Here is a 17,418-nt window from a genome sequence, read left to right on the forward strand (position 1 = left end):
GCCACTTTGCCATCTAAAGCTGGACTCTAAGTTTAGGAGGAGTTCCCTGTGGTCACGGGGGAGAGCCAGGACCCTTCGGAGCACAGATTAGTGACGGCTGGATGTGCCCGTGTCACTCCGCGGGCTGAGAAGCGCCCGATTCCTGGAGGTTTAGTGCCGTGTAAGCGTGACTGATGTAACCTGTGCCCCTGTGAACTGACAGGAATTGCCCTTGTCCCGCAGTGTCCGGCTGCACGGCACAGACACCGCCCCGAGGAGCACCGGGCAGTCACCGCCGAGGGAACCGCTCAGGGGCCGCGGGGGTCCCCGGCTGGGACCGGTCCCTGTCCCCGCAGAACCCCTTCCCCTGCCCGTGAGCCCGGACGGGGCAGTGCCACTGAGATATCGGGGGTTCCTTCTTTACAAAGGTGATTTATTGGACCAGCTGCTTTGCCTTCAAAGGGAGAACAGCTGGAGGCTCCTTCCCATCCCAGCACAAGTCACGGGGTGTCACTGCCCCGGCCCCGCGGCGGCAGCCGGCCCGGTCTGGGGCTGAACCCACTCGTTTGGTCACGGCAGCACGATCCCGGCTCCCGTCCCTTGGGATCCACACCGGCTGCGATCCCGGCTCCTGTCCCTTGGGATCCACATCGGCTCCGATCCTGGCTCCTGATTCCCGGATCCACACCGGCTCCGATCCCGGTTCCTGTCCCTTGGGATCCACATCGGGCCCGATCCCGGCTCCCGTCCCTTGGGATCCACATCGGATCCGATCCCGGCTGCCGTCCCTTGGGATCCACACTGGGCCCGATCCCAGCTCCCGCCCCTTGGGATCCACATCGGCTGCGATCCCGGCTCCTGTCCCTTGGGATCCACATCGGATCCGATCCCGGCTCCCGTCCCTTGGGATCCACATCGGCTCCGATCCCAGCTCCTGTCCCTTAGGATCCACACTGGGCCCGATCCCGGCTCCCGTCCCTTGGGATCCACACTGGGCCCGATCCCAGCTCCCGTCCCTTGGGATCCACACCGGCTCCGACCCCAGCTCCCGTCCCTTGGGATCCACACCGGCTGCGATCCCGGCTCCTATCCCTTGGGATCCACACCGGGCCCGATCCTGGCTCCCGTCCCTTGGGATCCACACCGGGACCGATTCCGGCTCCTGTCCCCGGATCCACACCGGGCCCTATCCCGGCTCCCGCCCCTCGATCCAGACCCGCTCCCGGGCCGGTCCCTCGGCCGGGGCGGAGCCGCTCCGGTGCCCGCCCAGCCCCGGTAGTTCCGCCCGGTGCCGGAAGAGCCGCTCGGCCGCGGAAGCGCCACGGAACGGAGTGTGCCGGTACCGGGACAGGGACACCACGGAACGGAGTGTGCCGGTACCGGGACAGAGACACCACGGAACGGAGTGTGCCGGTACCGGGACAGGGACAGAGACACCACGGAACGGAGTGTGCCGGTACCGGGACAGGGACACCACGGAACGGAGTGTGACGGTACCGGGACAGGGACACCTCAGCACCCGTGTGCTGGGACAGGGGTTGGGACAGGGACAGGGACAGGACACCGCGGGACCCGTGTGCCGGTACCGGGGCTGGGACCCCCCGAGTGCCGGTGCCGGGGCTCGGGCGGCTGTGGCGGGTAGCGGGAGTTGGTGGTAGTGTCTGGGCACGCGGGACAGGGCCCGGTGCGACAGGGACCGGGACAGAGGGACGTGTCCCGGGGCGGCGGTGGCGGCAGGGCCGGGGTGAACCGGCGGTGCTGGGGAGTGTCTGGGCCATGGGAGAGCTGGGGGGATTCCCCTGGGGAAGAGAAGGATCCGGAGAGACCTCAGAGCCCCTTGCAGGGCCTAAAGGGGCTCCAGGAGAGCTGGAGAGGGACTGGGGACAAGGAATGGAGGGACAGGGCACAGGGAATGGCTTCCCACTGCCAGAGGGCAGGGACAGATGGGATACTGGGAAGGAATTCCTGGCTGTGAGGGTGGGGAGGCCCTGGCCCAGGTTGGGCAGAGAAGCTGTGGCTGCCCCTGGATCCCTGGAAGTGTCCAAGGCCAGATTGGAGCAACCTGGGCTAGTGGAAGGTGTCCCTGCCCAGGCAGGGGGTGAAACAAGATGGGCTTTAAGGTCCCTTTGCACCCAAACCATTCCATGAATCCGTGACAAGCCCCAGCACTGCCCTCTGCCAGCTTTGCCACAGTGGGCCCCACAGCCCCAGAGGTGTCACCTCACCCTGGATGTCCCCATGTCTGTGCATCTCGTGGGAAGTGCAGGACAGAGAAAGCCTCTGGCACTGGGAACATCAGTTTCCCTGGCAAAAGTTGGGTTCACTGTGCTCTTTGTCAGGGCTGTTTGGCTTTTTCCCTGTGCCTGAAATCATGGGGCACAACAGAATAATCATGGGCTTGTAGTTCAGACCAAACTTCTTGAGTGGGGAAAAGCTTATGAGGGTGATCAGGAATGGTTCTCTGTGTTGAGGATATTCCATACTCAGGTTTCTTCTATTCTCCAGCTGAATAAGCTTTTGGCCAGGGGTCTGTCTTTTCCAAGATGTTTTTGACTTGGACTGGACATTTGGATGCCTGGCAGGCTGGAAATGAGACACTTGGCATGTTTTTCCTCGTTGCAAACACACCCTTCTACGTGCAGTTCTCAGAATGACTCTAGAAATGTTAAGTGCCAAATTAAATATATGACCAGAACTGGAAACCAGCTTGGCTTATTCTGGTGAAAAGTTTTGGTTTTGTTTCTCTTTTCCCCAAAAGAAATTTTGTATCTTAAAAAAAATTGTTACTTTGTCAACATTTTAATTTTTAAACTTCCCCGGAAAGACATAATTGAGTTTTCTAAGCTGTGCGTGTTGGTGTTGCTCTACTGTATTTTTTTTAAATTGAGCTCTAAAATGTGAGATGACACAATTTTTTGCCTAAATCTGTAGGTGACAAATCCTCTGGAATGAAAAATGTCCCTCTCTCACTTGGTGTCTAAACTGTGACCATGCTCCTGAATCAGTTGTTCAGCTGTAGAGACCCTTCTCTTGTTTTAATTGATATTCTGCCCAATCAGTGTGACTGCATTAATTGTACATATCAGGAGATGTATGACCTTAGACCTTAACAAGAACAGAACTTTTTACTATCATTTTGCAGAACTCAATACTAAAGCCCCCCTAAAGAAATTAAACACAAAATTTGAAAGTTGCAGGTCATGTCTGAACTTTTTTAACTATGCCCATAACCTACTTTCTCTTGAGTTACTCTGATGTTTGACTTCCAGCTAATTTCTGAAAGTCAGTTGAAACGTTTCTGAGCCCCCAGAGGCTGTGGAAGATGAAGCCATGGGTTAGGGAGCACGTGGGAATTGGCAGGGCAGGGAATGCTGTGTGTGGGCTCAGCCTGGGTGCCTTGTCTGGGTGAGTGCTGAGTGATTCTACCTCAGAAACACCAAAAATACTCTTAACAGCCCATGCAGGCTGTGTTTGGATTCCCTCTGCAGGCTGTGCTGTCAGGAGATGGACTGCAAGTGTTAAAAGAAGCTGCAAAGGCAGAGAGTTCATCCAGCACCCACATTTAAATCTCCAATTTCCATACTGAGCAGTGTCCCCAAATGCTCTTTGTTGTCCTGGAAGATACCTGTGCTCTCCCAGTAAGGAAAAGGGATGAAAGTACAGCACCACATTACAGGTTTCTTCTGGAATTCCCTCAGGAATCCTGGGTGTTCCCTCAGGATTTGGCCTTTTGGTGGGGTATCAGTTGCTGGTATAAATTGCTTTGCAGAACTGTATTTGCAGCCACTGTGTGTGTGTGTGTGTGTGTGTGTTAGAGCCAGGCTGCAGCTTCTTTTGTTGTGCTTTTGCCTGACTGACCTTGTAAAGTGCCTCCTGTGCTGCTTTTGTTTGCTGGGGACAGGAACAAGCCATCAGGATGCCAGCACTGCCTCTGGATGAGCTCCAGCTGACACAAAGGGATCCCAAGACAGGGAAGCTGAGAACTTTGCCAGCACTGGTGAGCTCTGCTTTTCCTGAAAGCCAAACAACAACTTTAATAAATAATTGCCTTATATTGAGACTTGGGCAAAACCACCCCTTGGTCCGGGATAGGATGAAATTTGTTCAGCTTGCCTGTTAAATAAATCTTTTTTTTTTAATGCACTCAGATAACTGAAATTTCATTTACCCACCATAACAAAAAACCCCAAAATGCAACAACCAAACTAACTCTGTTCAACATCTGTGGTAAACTGTGTTTTCCCAGATCCTCTCTTTTAAGGAACAAAATTATTAGTTTATCAGTGATGTAACCTCTGCTGCAACAGAGATGCTCGGGGAGGTTTTGCAAGCCCTGCCTCAATTTTAGCTCTGAGCTGCAGCTCTGGGATCAGTCCACTCGTGATCTCCCACCCTGTGCCTTCAGCTGGATGAAATCAAAACATTAAACCCACAGTAACCCTTTTCTCCCAGAAATAAGGCCTGGAGAGAACCTTCTGGGCATGTTGCAGGAGTGGGACCATCACCACCCTGAACACACTTGTGGGACGAGGCAGAGCTTGGAGCTGCTGCTCATTGTAATTCTCCTTCTAAGGTGGGAGGATTTGGGCAGAGCCTGGTCAGTAACCCTGGGAAGTGAAGTGTTTCTGTGTTTGATGGCTGTGTCAGTTTGAGTTCATGGAATATTGTGCAAGAACCAGTTCAGAGGAAAAAGAGAGAGTTCAAAGGCTTGACATGAAGCTCCTGCTGTTTGTTCTGAAGGTGTGGGAGGATTGCTTTGCAAGGCTTTGGTTCATAGAAAGCAGGGAGCAACATTACCAAATTATCAAGGAAATATTGCTGGTAAATCAAGATACAAACCCACTGCCTTGAAGGGTTAAAAAATGGGAAGTTACCAGGGAACTGAATGTTCCTCTCATCAGGAATTGTAGGGCTGGGACAAGGAGTAATGGGCTCAAAGTGAAAGGGGGGAAACTTAGGTTATATATTGGGAAGGAATCCTTCCCTGTGAGGGTGGGGAGGCCCTGGCCCAGGTTGGGCAGAGAAGCTGTGGCTGCCCCTGGATCCCTGGAAGTGTCCAAGGCCAGGTTGGATGGGGCTTGGAGCAACCTGGGCTGGTGGGAGGTGGAACTGGATGGGTTTTAAGGTCCCTTCCCAGCCACACTATTCCGTGATTCCGTGAATGTCAAACTGTATTAAAATGTAACTTTGTGTTTCCTGGGGAATTCCCAGGGCAGTGCAGGTGGTAACTGGGCACTCCCCTGGCTTGGTGTGGGGATTGAGCTCCATGTCTCTGCTTCCTGCAGCACCCAGACATCAAAGCTGATCGGTCCTTCGTGCTCTACAAACCCCCTCCTGCTGTCAGGGACCCTGCTCTGCTGGAGGAGTTCCTGGAGAGAGCCAAGTTCATTGCAGATGACCTGAATTGGCTCCTGGCTTTGCCTCATGACAAATTCTGGTGCCAGGTAATCGTTGTTTTGTGGACACTGAAGATGAAGCAGGATCCTGTAGGTGCTTGTGAAAGCCATGAGCTTGAAATCATTTCCATAAAGATTTGTTTGTGCTTGTTGTGTCACTTGGGAAATGTTTTAATTTCAATTACTGCACCTTAGAGTGCAAAGAAAGTATTTCCCTATGGATTTTCCACTGTGGATTTTAAGAGTTTGCTTGTATTTGATGGATATGGGAATCCTTTTAGCACTTTTAAGCGTTTTTTGGATCATTTTTAAACTTAACTGAGCTGTTCATGAACTCAACCTATGAACGTGTGAGATTCCCTCCTTCCCATGTCCTTGTCTTTCCGTGTGCCAGGTGATATTTGATGAGACCCTCCAGAAGTGTTTGGACTCCTACCTGTGCCGTGCCCCCCGCAAGTTCGACGGGATGTGGGATTGCCATCCAGAGGTGGAGGATGTGCAGAAATCCCTCCATCACAGCGTCTTCCTCACCTTCCTTAGGATGTCCACCCACAAGGAGTCCAAGGTGAATGTTGCTTTGCCTCCCAGGGCTGCATAGCTCAGGGGAAAAAGGGAATTAGAGAAAGGAATCCTGTTTCTTCCCTGTGTGTCCGGTGGTGTTCCTGTCCCCGGTGTTTTTGTTGGGCTGATTTTCCGTGTGGAGATGGCAACACTCAGAGCTGAAGTATCTGAACTATGCAGTGATTCCTTAGTTGGTTGCCTGGATCTCCTTCCTTAAGTAATAGTTATCCATGTGTGGTGGAGGGATATGTCATGGTGAGAGGAGAAGGATCAAGTTGGGCTCTGTGTGGCCACATGGAACAGGCTCTTCAGGCCACCCTGAGTGTTCCCTCCCTCAGTGTCACAGAATCTGGGCTAATACCCGTCTGTCCTGAACCTTCCCCAAGTTTTGGACACAGTGAAGTTGCTCTGAGTTACTGTTTTCTTGGCATCATCAGGCATTCAGCCTCGAGAAGAGAAGGCTCCAGAGAGACCTGAGAGCCCCTTCCAGTGCCCAAAAGGGCTCCAGGAGAGCTGGAGAGGGACTGGGGACAAAGGATGGAGGGACAGGACACAGGGAATGGCTTCCCACTGCCAGAGGACAGGGAGAGATGGGAGATTGGGAAGGAATTGTTGGCTGTGAGGGTGATGAGGCCCTGGCCCAGGTTGCCCAGAGAAGCTGTGGCTGCCCCATCCCTGGAAGTGTCCAAGGCCAGGTTGGACGGGGCTTGGAGCAACCTGGGCTAGTGGAAGGTGTCCCTGCCCAGGGCAGGGGGTGGCACTGGATGGGTTTAAGGTCCCTTCCAACCCAACCCATTCCAGGATTCTATAATTAAAGACACACTCAGCACTAATGGTGTGAGTGCAACTCCCACCAGGAGCTGTGGAATTTTCACCAGGCCTTTGGGCAGGATGGATGAGGCACTTTTTGTTTTAGCAACTACTCCCTTGATCTCCTCATTGGTTCTTGATGTGTTATTTGGGGATAAAATATTTAGAAAGGGCTCGTGGTGGGAGCTGGAGGACTGGGACAGGAGCAGGTAGCAGGAATGCTGGATCCAGCAGCTGGCACCACTTCAGCAGAGGCACTCAACACCTCTGTGGTGTCTTTCATTCCAGGGTCTGATTAAATCTCACATCTCCAAGAGGCAGGCGAGCATTTGAAACCATTTCACAGCTGAGTGATTTGAGGGGAATGAATGGTCTGTTGTCATGCAGGAGTTCTGGAAACTGGATCTGTCCCTCTGCTTCAGCAGGGAGAACGTGCCCTGCCTTTCACCAGAACTGAAAACATTCGCTGTCACTGGCAAATTTGGCTTCTGGAAATCCAAAGTCATGTTTCAGATGTTTGTTTCTCAGTGTCAGACCTTTTTTTTTCATCTAGAATTTTGGAAGAAATTCTCTCAGTGTGACGAGTTTTGGCACAGTGTTCAGCAGTCAGGGTACAGAGCTGCAGCTCCTGGGCCTTTTTCGTGCTTGTCACTGATTCTGTGATCTCTGGTGCCCGGGTGCTGCTCTGCCAAGGTCCAAAAACCTCAGGCTGTGACCTGTTGTGTGAGTGCCAGGGAGGCTGTGCCTGTGCCTGGTCACTCACTCCTGCTTCTGAGCTGTTCTGTGCCAGCTCAGCTCTTTGTCCCCAGGCTGGGGACTCATGAACTGTGGGGACATTTTTGGTTTAACTTTTAGGTAGATTGATTCACTTCACAGTGAAGAAATCAGTGGCAGTGGCAGGCAGCTGGGAATGTGGGAGTGGATGTCTCCACAGAAGAGCTGCTGCCTTCTCTGAAACCAGACCCTTAACACTCCTCTGAGAGAGGTTTTTAGGGGTGTCATTGTAATGCTGGAGTTACCTCAGAGCAAGGTGGGGATTATCCTTTAAATTACTCCTGTTTTTTTATTTTGTAGGAACATTTTATCACTCCCTCTGTCTTTGGAGAAATCATTTACAACAACTTCCTGTTTGACATCCCCAAGATTCTGGATCTCTGTGTGCTTTTTGGGAAAGGAAATGGCCTCCTGCTCCAGAAGATGATTGGTTAGTTAAAGCCAAGGAACAACTTCTTGCACTTAAGCTTTTCCTTACTTGTATGACAAGTGACAAGTGGGGTTTTATATCAGTGTTACCACTCTGAAAATGAATTGTTCAGTAGCAACTAGGATCTGTCATTTCTAGATCAGACTGTGCTTTTCTTTATTCTTGTGCACTTCATGTATGCCAAGGAAACATCATGTCATGCTTTGCTGCCCTGAGCTGGGCTCTTGCTTTTTTAGGCTTGAACCAAGGCTCAGTCCTTTCCCATGCAATTAAACGTGTCCTCAGCCATTGGGAGAGGAACGTGGGGCTCTGTAAAATCCTGAAAGAGATGAGAAGGAGCAAACAACTCCTGGGCAAAGAGGGAGGAGGGTTGGGAGCTGGGGCACAGTCCAACTGCTCATGTGAGTGCTTCTGTTCCCAGAGCTGGGAGCCAAGTGAAACGCTCAGCGTGAGGCAACCTCTGCTCTGGGAAGTGGGAGAACTTGAATTTTCAAAGCAGACATTGATGTATTTAGTGCCTCCAAACCACAAACACTTCAGAGTGTTGCTCAAGCTGTGCTTATCCTTGGATTTCTCTGTGTGCACACACAGCCTCAGTGGCAGGGACAGTCAGGAATGTCTCAGCCGTAGATGCCAGAACCTGAGGGATGAAGATGGAGCACATTGACTTAACTTCTGTGTTCATCCTGTGCTCCCTTCACAGGGCAACTGCCTGTGATCTTTAATGTCACCTGAGCACAGCTGGAAGAGTATCTGGGCTTGGATTAAGTGAGCTCTTCTTAGTAAATACTCACCCCCTTTGAATGAAGCTCATGGGATGAAACTTTCCCCTTTCTTTGCTATTTTTGTCTCATTTCTGAGCTCACTAACAAGAGAGGTGTTAGAGATCACGTGATGCAGCCAGATTTCCAGCCAGAAAAGCTGAGATAAACCTTTGCATTTTTAATCCCTTTATCCTTTTTTTCAGTAACTTCTACTCTAAATTCCTCTCTTGGGCCTCAGAGGTGGGAAGAAAGGCATGACAAGATAGATAGATCTCTTTGAGATTTGAAGCTTAGATTATCCAGGGTTTAAAATATTCCAAAGAAGACCTGAGTGTGTGAAACCTCCTTTGAATTATGCTCTGCAGTGCCACACAATAACTCTGCACACAGGTGGCCAAGGATTTGCCCACCTGGTTATTTCATTATGCTGTGACAATGATGGCATGAGCAGTTCTGGGCTGTAATTCATACCTTCATAAACTTTAGGTTCTTCTCAGGGTTTAAATTTTTCTGAAACTCGTCTCATAACTCTTGCCCAAGCTCTGTGCTTGCTGGAAAACTCTTAATTTTCATTGTCTGAACAGTAATTCCCAGGAAAATAGAAGCCTCAGTGCTTGGTGAGGATTTATGGCACGGCATTACTCAGTGGAGTATTTTGTAAAGATAATGGAGCCCTAGTAATGTAATAGCAGGTGTTACTAAAGCCTCATTACCTTTAAGAAATATTCTGCAGCACATTTCCAGTGTGTGCTGAACTGTTATCAGTAATTAAAAGTCAACTCCAGTTGTCAAATAAAGGAACTGGGGATGTTCAGTGATAGTATTTGCATTATTCATTGATCCAGCCCCTGGAGCATGAATCATCTGACACCTCGTTTGCTCTGCTCTCATGAGCATGTTCCCACTGCTGCACCTCCAGTGGCACTGGGGGGCTGATGGAGCAGCTTTTTGGGAGCAGGGCCTGTGCTTGGACTGAGGATTGAGCTGGGCCCATGTCCTATGGGGTCATGAGCTGTGTCTGGGGGGTGTCAGTAATGCCACAGGCACAGTGTCAGTAATGTCACAGGCACAGTGTCACAGGTACAGTGTCCTGGGTACAATGTCATGGGTACCATGTCACAGGTACAATATTCTGGTGCCAATTTGCTCGTTGGTGTCAGTGCCTGAACTAATGGAAACGGTCTCCTTCCCCTTTTCAGAAAATATCTTCACTCAGCAGCCAAGTTACTTCGGTGACCTGGATGAGACTCTGCCCACTGTCCTCCAGGTACTGCTCTCCTGCTGGGATTTCCTCTGGAACTGTGGCAGGGCTTGGAGAGTGGAAGGGAACAGTTGTAGGCAGGCAGTTCATAGAATCCTGGAATACCCTGAGTTGGAAGGGACCCACAAGGATCATCAGTCCAACCCCTGGCCCTGCACAGACACCCCAACAATCCCACCCTGTCCCTCAGAGTGTTGTCCAAACCCTCCTGGAGCTCTGGCAGCCTTGGGGCTGTGCCCACTGCCCTGGGGAGCCTGGGCAGTGCCCAACCAGCCTCTGGGGGAAGGACCTTTGCCTGAGATCCAACCTAAACCTCCCTTGATTTTGCTATTGCTTCCTTTCCCTATTTTACGTTAATGTGTCTCAGGGAGGTTTTGAGCCTTTATCTAAAACTATTCCTTGATGACTCTCCCATCATCTTCCTTCAGCTTCTCACCTTCCCTGCAGTGAATCTCATGGAATTTTCATTGGGCAGTTCAGAGGAAGAATTAAACTTAAATCAACAAAATAGAAACCATCAGAGGTAGCTTAACATGGTAGAATGGGTTAGGGATAACACTGCAGGTTCAGGAGCAAGGGAAAATCTGATGCAAGGGGTGCTCTGGGGCCGTGCAAAAGCTATTTAGCACCTCTCCATGTATCAGCTTTCCTTTATATAAACAGCTTTTATGTTCTCCAACCTGAGCAAGCAGGATTCACATTCAGCCTGAGGGGGAAGTCAAGGTGCCTTGAAGTCTTTGTACCCTGAAATGTCATGTTTTGTCCTCAAAAAGCTGCCTTATGCACAAAAATAAACACAAGGTATTTACAAGAGCATGTAGTCACTGGCCAAGGGGGGAAGGGCTTCAAACTGCCAGAGGGCAGGGATAGATGGGAGATTGGGAAGGAATTGTTGGCTGGGAGGGTGGGGAGGCCCTGGCACAGGTTGCCCAGAGAAGCTGTGGCTGCCCCTGGATCCCTGGAAGTGTCCAAGGCCAGGCTGGACGGAGCTGGGAGCAGCCTGGGCTGGTGGAATGTGTCCCTGCCCATGGCAGGGAGCAGAACTACATGATTTTTTAAGTCCCTTCCCACTCAAACTATTCCATGATTCCACAATTCTGTATCATTTACCCCAAGACCCCTGTAATGTCACTTGATGTTTTGGAAACCCACATTGTTCTTTTTTTTTTTCCATGTGTTAAGAAACTGTTGGAGGTAAATCTCAGAGGGGATGCCACAATTTAAAAACATCCTGGGATGTAAGACCAAGCCTTCAAATTAATTACTGGGGAGGGCAGCAGAGATTCCATTTGCTTTTTGTGCTCTACCATATCAGAACAGTTTGCAGAAGGGTGGGTTTGGTCACCATTGCAGCTGGCAGCTCCTCCCCAGAACCTTTGCTTGTAAAAAAGAACCACAAAATCTGCCCTGCCAGCCTCAGGGAGGAGGACAGGAGGGCTTTGGGAATAGCTCACAAACAGGAGGTATTACAGAAACAGTCCCCAGTTGCATTTGGGATGGGCAGTGGTTGTTCCCAGGACAAAGCTTGCCTTGCTCCTCTCTGCTAACACTGCCCTGTCTCTTGGTTTAGGTGTTCAACAACATCTTGCACAAGTGTGGTTTGCAGTGTGAAGGAGCCTCTGCTGAGCCCCAGAAGCTGGAAGAGAAAGTCAGTGTGACTGCAGGGAACATGCCCCTCCAGGTAGGGCTGCTCCTGCCTGGGCTGTGCCCCTTGTGCCGTCCTGTGGCTCACACAGCTCGTGGTTCCGTGTCACTGTTTCACTGTCACAGGAGGTGATGATCAAACCTTCCCACCCTGAGCTGGTTGCTTTGCCTGTGTGCATGTCACCCACATCCCTTGTAAGGGGAGAGGTTTGAAACCTGGCAACTTTTTTGCTTAAGCAGCTCATAATGTAACAGAATATCTGACAGAAGTGTCCCCCTAACCCTGGCAGTGAGCAGAGCTGGGCTTTTTCCTTCGGGAGTGTGTGTTTAACCACGATGTACTTTAACTGTAGTTAATTAAGAGGGATTTCAGGTGCTGGGGGCTGTACAAAGACAGGCCCCTGTCAGTGAGAATGGTCTACAAAATCTTAGTCACTCAGTTTTGGGTGGGGGGGAGAGTTGTTTCAGCTGCCCTGGAAAAGCATCTTGCACTGGATCAGGCTGCTGAAATCACCCCTTTGACTCCCATGTTTCTGTTTCCCATGCAGTGCTTCCATCTACATGGGGAAGAATTCCATGTGTGGAGGGTATTTTGAGAACAAAGCCACTGTCCAGAACAAGATCTGATGAGAATTCCTGTAATTTCACAGGGCCTTTAATGAAAGCAAGCAGTTAGGATTGCCTTACAGATCTTTGAAGGGTTTAGGAGTTTAAAGGAGTTTAGGAGGCTTTAGGAGAGATGTTGTCTCTGCCCCCAGACCCTGTAACATGTTTATAGTTTAGACTCTGCAGTCAGGAAAAGACCTGGCCTGAATATGCTGTGTCCCTGTTGGTGAATGTACTGTGTTCCTGGGAAAACTTGCTCTTCCCTCAGTAACTGCTCTTTCCCCCCCCAGGAGCTGAAGGACATTGTGCTGTATTTATGTGACACCTGCACAACACTCTGGGCCTTTCTTGATGTCTTCCCCTTGGCTTGCCAGACCTTCCAAAAACACGAGTTTTGTTACAGGTACATCTTGCTCTGCAGGCAGAGCTTGTCCTGGCAAAGTGAAAATACTGAATGTGCTGCTGTGTCCTGTCCCAGTCCCTCCCTCGTTAAGAGAAGACAGATTTAATGCAGAGGCTGCTGGGTTCACACTGACAGGAACGCAGCAGAATGAATAAATGGATAGGGATGTCTAGATTTGCTGTTATATATTCACCTTCAGCACTGTGAGTGATCCCAGAGCCAGGCATCCATGACAGCTTCAAAACCCAGCTGGACAGTACTTGGTGTGCTCTGCAAAGGGTGGAGAGGGACGAGTTATGGACATAAAGATCTTCCTGCTGTGGGATCCAAGCAAGGGAAGCAGGAAGTATTTTGTAGTCATGGTCCTTCAAGGGCTGAAAACAAGTGGGTTTGTTTGATATTATACCCAAGTCTTATGGTAGAGAGCATTACTGAGGCCTGGCAAAAGCTGAGTGAGGGTGACAAGGCAGCCCTGTCACAGCAGGGCTGGCACTGATTCCCTGTGCAGCTCTGGAGCACAGTGGGGATGAGTCAGGATGGGCTCAAGGTCCAGACAGCACAGCTTGTCCCACAGAGGCTGCAGGTCCTTTAGTGGCACCTTCCCACATTGCTCCAGGTGCTTTCAACCCCCACATCACCTTGTGGAGTCTTGCCTTCACCATCCCTTGTTTAGGATTGAGTGAAGTGTTAATTTTCTGTCCTTATTTCCCCTGTTTTGCTTGCTTAGTGTGAGCAAACATAGGTTTGTGTTTCACTTTTGCTCCCAGTCAAGTTGCAGAGCTCTGAAGCCTTTAGGGAGCACAGGCTGAGTGACCTGCTCTCTGTCCTCCTTGGGTGTTGTCCCCACGTTGGATTTTGGAAGGAGAGCAGGTTGCTGGGCTGCTGGTGGCTCTTTGGGCTGGCAAACAGCACTGCTTCCATGCCTGGGCACTCAGAGGGGGAAAACCTTTGGCTTTTCATTCTCCTGTTGATGTCAGAGATGTGCTGAAAGAGTCTCCATCTCTGTGCAGTGAGACAGCAGCAACATTTTCATCCTCAGTAGGGCCAAATGACCCGGGCTTTGGAATGTGGGGAGGAAGGACTCTTTTGTGTCATCTGGAACCTCTGAGCTCAGCCAATCTGCTGGCACTTGCTAATTCCTCTCCCCTGCTAAAAGTATCGACCAGCTTTGCTACTTTTGCCTCAAGGACACTCATTTAGAGTGGTTGGCTCTTAATGAGGGACATGGACAGAATGTTCCTGCTGGAGTCCAGCCAGACTTTCCTGCAAAGTGCTGGGAATCATCTCCCTGCTGGTGAGGCAGTGCTGGCTGTGTTCTGGGAGGGCATCTCTCCAGATCTCTTGGTGCCCTGTCCCTGAAGGAGAGGGTCTGTGTGTGCTGCCTGGAACGGAAACTGGGCCAAACTTTCTGTGATTCCTCCCTGCCCCATCCTCTTGGAACATCCTCTTGGGCCTTCAGCATGTGGGATACCTTCAGCATGTGGGATACCTGCCACCTGGAGCAGAGCTGAACAGCAAGGCCAGTAAGGCTTGACTGGGAATGATATCCCACTTCATGTGCAGTGCTTGGCGCACAGCAGGAGGGCCAGGAGGGTGTTGGAGTGGGACGGGGTGTTTCGGGGAGGACTCAAACTGGGTTAAGTTTTGGGCCCCTCACGACACGGAGGGGCTGGAGCGTGTGCAGGGAAGGGAACGGAGCTGGGAAGGGGCTGGAGCAGCAGGAGGGGCTGAGGGAGCTGGGGGGGCTCAGCCTGGAGCAAAGGAGGCTCAGGGGGGACCTTCTGGCTCTGCAACTCCCTGACAGGAGGGTGTAGTGAGCTGAGTGTCAGTCTGTACTCCCAGGGAACAAGGGACAGGAGGAGAGGGAACGGCCTCCAGCTGTGCCAAGGGAGGGTCAGGTTGGATACTGGGAAAATTCCTTCATGGAAAGGGCTTCCATCCCTGGCACAGCTGCCCAGGGCAGGGGTGGAGTGCCCATCCCTGAAGGGATTTAAAAGCCCTGTGGATGTGGCCCTTGGGGACGTGGGTCAGTGGTGGCCTTGGCAGTGCTGGGGGATGGTTGGACTCGATGGTCTCAGAGGACTTTTCTAACCTGAGCAATTCTATGATTCTGTGTCTGTTGGCTCTTTGCAGGTCTGTGTTTGGGATGTTTTTGGGTTGGGCAGATGGGTCTGATAAGTACCAGGGTGCTTTTCAAATGCATTTCTTTCCTACCTCTTCAAAGGCACCTCAATGATTTCCTGAGAGTGTGATTTCCTTCCAGTACTGCTCTTTCTTGTGTATGTGCCTGTGTTTTGGGGGAAAAAAATAACAAAATGGGTGATGCTAATTAGTACTGCTGGTGAGGAGGGTTTAATGAAACCAGCCATTTGATTTGTCTTTTAGCAAATGACTTTTGGAGCCTCAGCTGACAGTTTCTGGGTTTTTCCCCCCTTTTCTACAGGTTAGCTTCATTTTATGAACTGGCAATTCCTGAGCTGGAATCTGCAATCAAGAAGAGGCATTATGAGGATAACAGGTGAGAATGGCTGCAGGGGTTGGCCTTGGCTTTTCAGAGAGGCTTCCCAGGGCAGAGTTAAAAATTCATTCTGCTTTACCCACCCCTGGGGAGTCTTTCTGTCCCTTTTTTTGTGCTGCTTCGAAGAGCTCTGAGGAGATGACACCTGTAATTCCAAATTTTCCTGGGCAGTGGGGTGACTAATCATTTCTTTCAGTGCCGTGTAAGAAGGAATTTGATGGGAGGTGCATTCCAATTGTAACCAAGTGTGAGAACAGGGATGATATCTCTGTGTACAGCTTGGCCTCATTGGAAGGCACAGGCTGTGCTGGTACACTGGGGGTATCCTGTGTGGAGCTGTCAGGACAACTGGGGGTTGAGAAGAGCTTTGTGTAGAGCATGGATTTTCCTTAATGCCTGTGAAGTGGCTCCAATCTTTGGTCTTTGCAGCAAGGAAGTGATTCTGCTGATGAAATCCCTCTTTTAGAAGGTTAACTCTGGCATGAAGGTGTGTTACAGATTCTTGTGCTGCCACCAACAGTGTCTTTTGCTCTCTCTGAAGTGTTTTTGCTGATTTGTGGAGGAGGATTTCACATTCCAGGAAGAAGATGATAGAGGCTTTTCACATCCTAATAAACCAAGTCTGTCTGCAGCCCATCTTGGAGAGCAGGTATTGGCACTTGGCTTTGTGCTCCTCGCCAGGTATCTGATTGCTGGGGGGGGAAACTGTTTCCTCATTTACAAATTTATTGGAGAAAATGAGCAGATACTGCTATTTGTCTTGGGGCTGCAGCCAAAGACTTGGCTGAGATCAGAATTCTCTTGTCCTGTATATCAGGACTGTTCCAGATGAAGCTGTTTGGTCCAGAATCTCTGTGGTGAGCTGTGGTCCAAGGAGCTTTCTAACCTCAGTTTATGCAAATTCTAATTGTGTGTGTAGACACCTTGGCTGAGACCCCACAGTAGAAGTGGTGCAGAGTTAGAGATCACTGAAAACAGTCATTTTAAACCTGGATACTGCTGCCTTTATCTAGTTCTTCCCCACTCCTGTTGGGAAAATTGTTAACTGATAGCGCTGAGTAATCTCAAAAGGACGGCAAGTATAAACTAACCTGATTTTAAAGAAAAGAAGTGAAGTGACCCAAAACTGTACAGTGGGGACAGAGCCAAGAACCTGGATCCCAGCTGCCAGCCCAGTGCTCCCTTGGGCTGGTCTCTCCTCACCTGTGCTGAAACTGGTGTAGGTTGCTGGGCTCTGGGGCTCTTGCTCTGCTTGGATGTTTCCCCTGCTTTGGCAGCAGTGGAACTGTCCAAGATGAGCAGTTTATTTGTGGAATTCATGGAATCGGAGTATCCTGAGCTGGAAGCGACCCACTGAGCCCAGCTCCTGGCCCTGCACAGGACACCCCCAAGAATCACCCCACGATTCCTTATGAGACTGGATTTGCTTCCTTGACTTCCTCTGTGACCTGGGCTTTATCCCTCAGTCTGTCTGTGCTGTAAATCCAATCCTTCAAGGGGCAACAGCAGCCTTGCCTTTCCCCTGCTTCCCTGGGATTGGCTTTCAGCACCCACTGGAATACTGACAGTATCAACAAACCAGAGTAACGTGTTCAGATCCCTCAGTTGTAAGGACTGTAAATACTTCAGAGGAATTAAGGGGAATGGCTCTAAGCTTCAGGAGGGCAGGGATAGATGGGATACTGGGAATCCTTCCCTGGGAGGGTGGGGAGGCCCTGACCCAGGTTGCCCAGAGAAGCTGTGGCTGCCCCTGGATCCCTGGAAGGTCCAAGGCCAGGTTGGAGCAGCCTGGGCTGGTGGAAGGTGTCCCTGCCCATGGCAGGGGGTGGGCTGGGGAGGTCTGGGCACTGTGACCAGGGGTGCAATGGGAGTTTGCTGGCACAGGCTCTTGCACAGGTGAGCACATACTTTCTGGGAGGTTCACTGCTGTAATCCCAAGACATATAATACAGGCGCAATTACAAAGGCACCACACACCCTTTTCTGCTCACTGCAAGTCTGAGGCATCAAACTATTTGTAAAGCCTGTCTTGTAACTCTGACTGTGATACAGCTTTAGATGTAGCTGCCTGAAATGTTTGCTGAAGCCATAAGAGGGACTTGTTTCCATTTGACCCTTTGCTCCTGTGAAAGCCCAAAAGTGGCCTGGAATCTGTTTTTAAATGGGGTGTTGCCTTGGTGTGTGAGTGTGACTGGTTTGGCTGGTGAGGCAGAACATGGAGCTCGTGCAGGGGGGCAGCCTTAGCTCTGAGTGTTCACCCTGCTGTGTTTTC

General features: G+C 50.7%; 1 protein-coding gene across 6 annotated transcripts in view; it reads left to right on the forward strand.

Moving 5' to 3' along the window:
* The first annotated feature begins 222 nt into the window (after window positions 1-222).
* The window catches only part of ASCC2 (activating signal cointegrator 1 complex subunit 2), a 45,785-nt gene continuing 28,589 nt past the window's right edge, over window positions 223-17,418 (forward strand). The window contains exons 1-10 of one of the 6 annotated variants that reach the window (XM_032705600.1): window positions 223-407; window positions 3,881-3,976; window positions 5,265-5,423; window positions 5,770-5,940; window positions 7,821-7,950; window positions 9,914-9,981; window positions 11,546-11,656; window positions 12,516-12,628; window positions 15,072-15,146; window positions 15,688-15,795. In XM_032705600.1, the coding sequence (XP_032561491.1) occupies window positions 3,896-3,976; window positions 5,265-5,423; window positions 5,770-5,940; window positions 7,821-7,950; window positions 9,914-9,981; window positions 11,546-11,656; window positions 12,516-12,628; window positions 15,072-15,146; window positions 15,688-15,795 (1,016 nt within the window). In that variant the 5' untranslated portion in view covers window positions 223-407; window positions 3,881-3,895. Of the gene's footprint in view, window positions 408-1,206; window positions 1,562-1,597; window positions 1,724-3,880; window positions 3,977-5,264; window positions 5,424-5,769; window positions 5,941-7,820; window positions 7,951-9,913; window positions 9,982-11,545; window positions 11,657-12,515; window positions 12,629-15,071; window positions 15,147-15,687; window positions 15,796-17,418 lie in introns of those variants that run through there. The other 5 variants (XM_032705598.1, XM_032705601.1, XM_032705597.1 and 2 more) reach the window with 5 other exon arrangements.

Source organism: Chiroxiphia lanceolata, chromosome 18, assembly GCF_009829145.1.
Source record: "Chiroxiphia lanceolata isolate bChiLan1 chromosome 18, bChiLan1.pri, whole genome shotgun sequence".
Classification (NCBI taxonomy): Eukaryota; Metazoa; Chordata; class Aves; order Passeriformes; family Pipridae; genus Chiroxiphia; species Chiroxiphia lanceolata.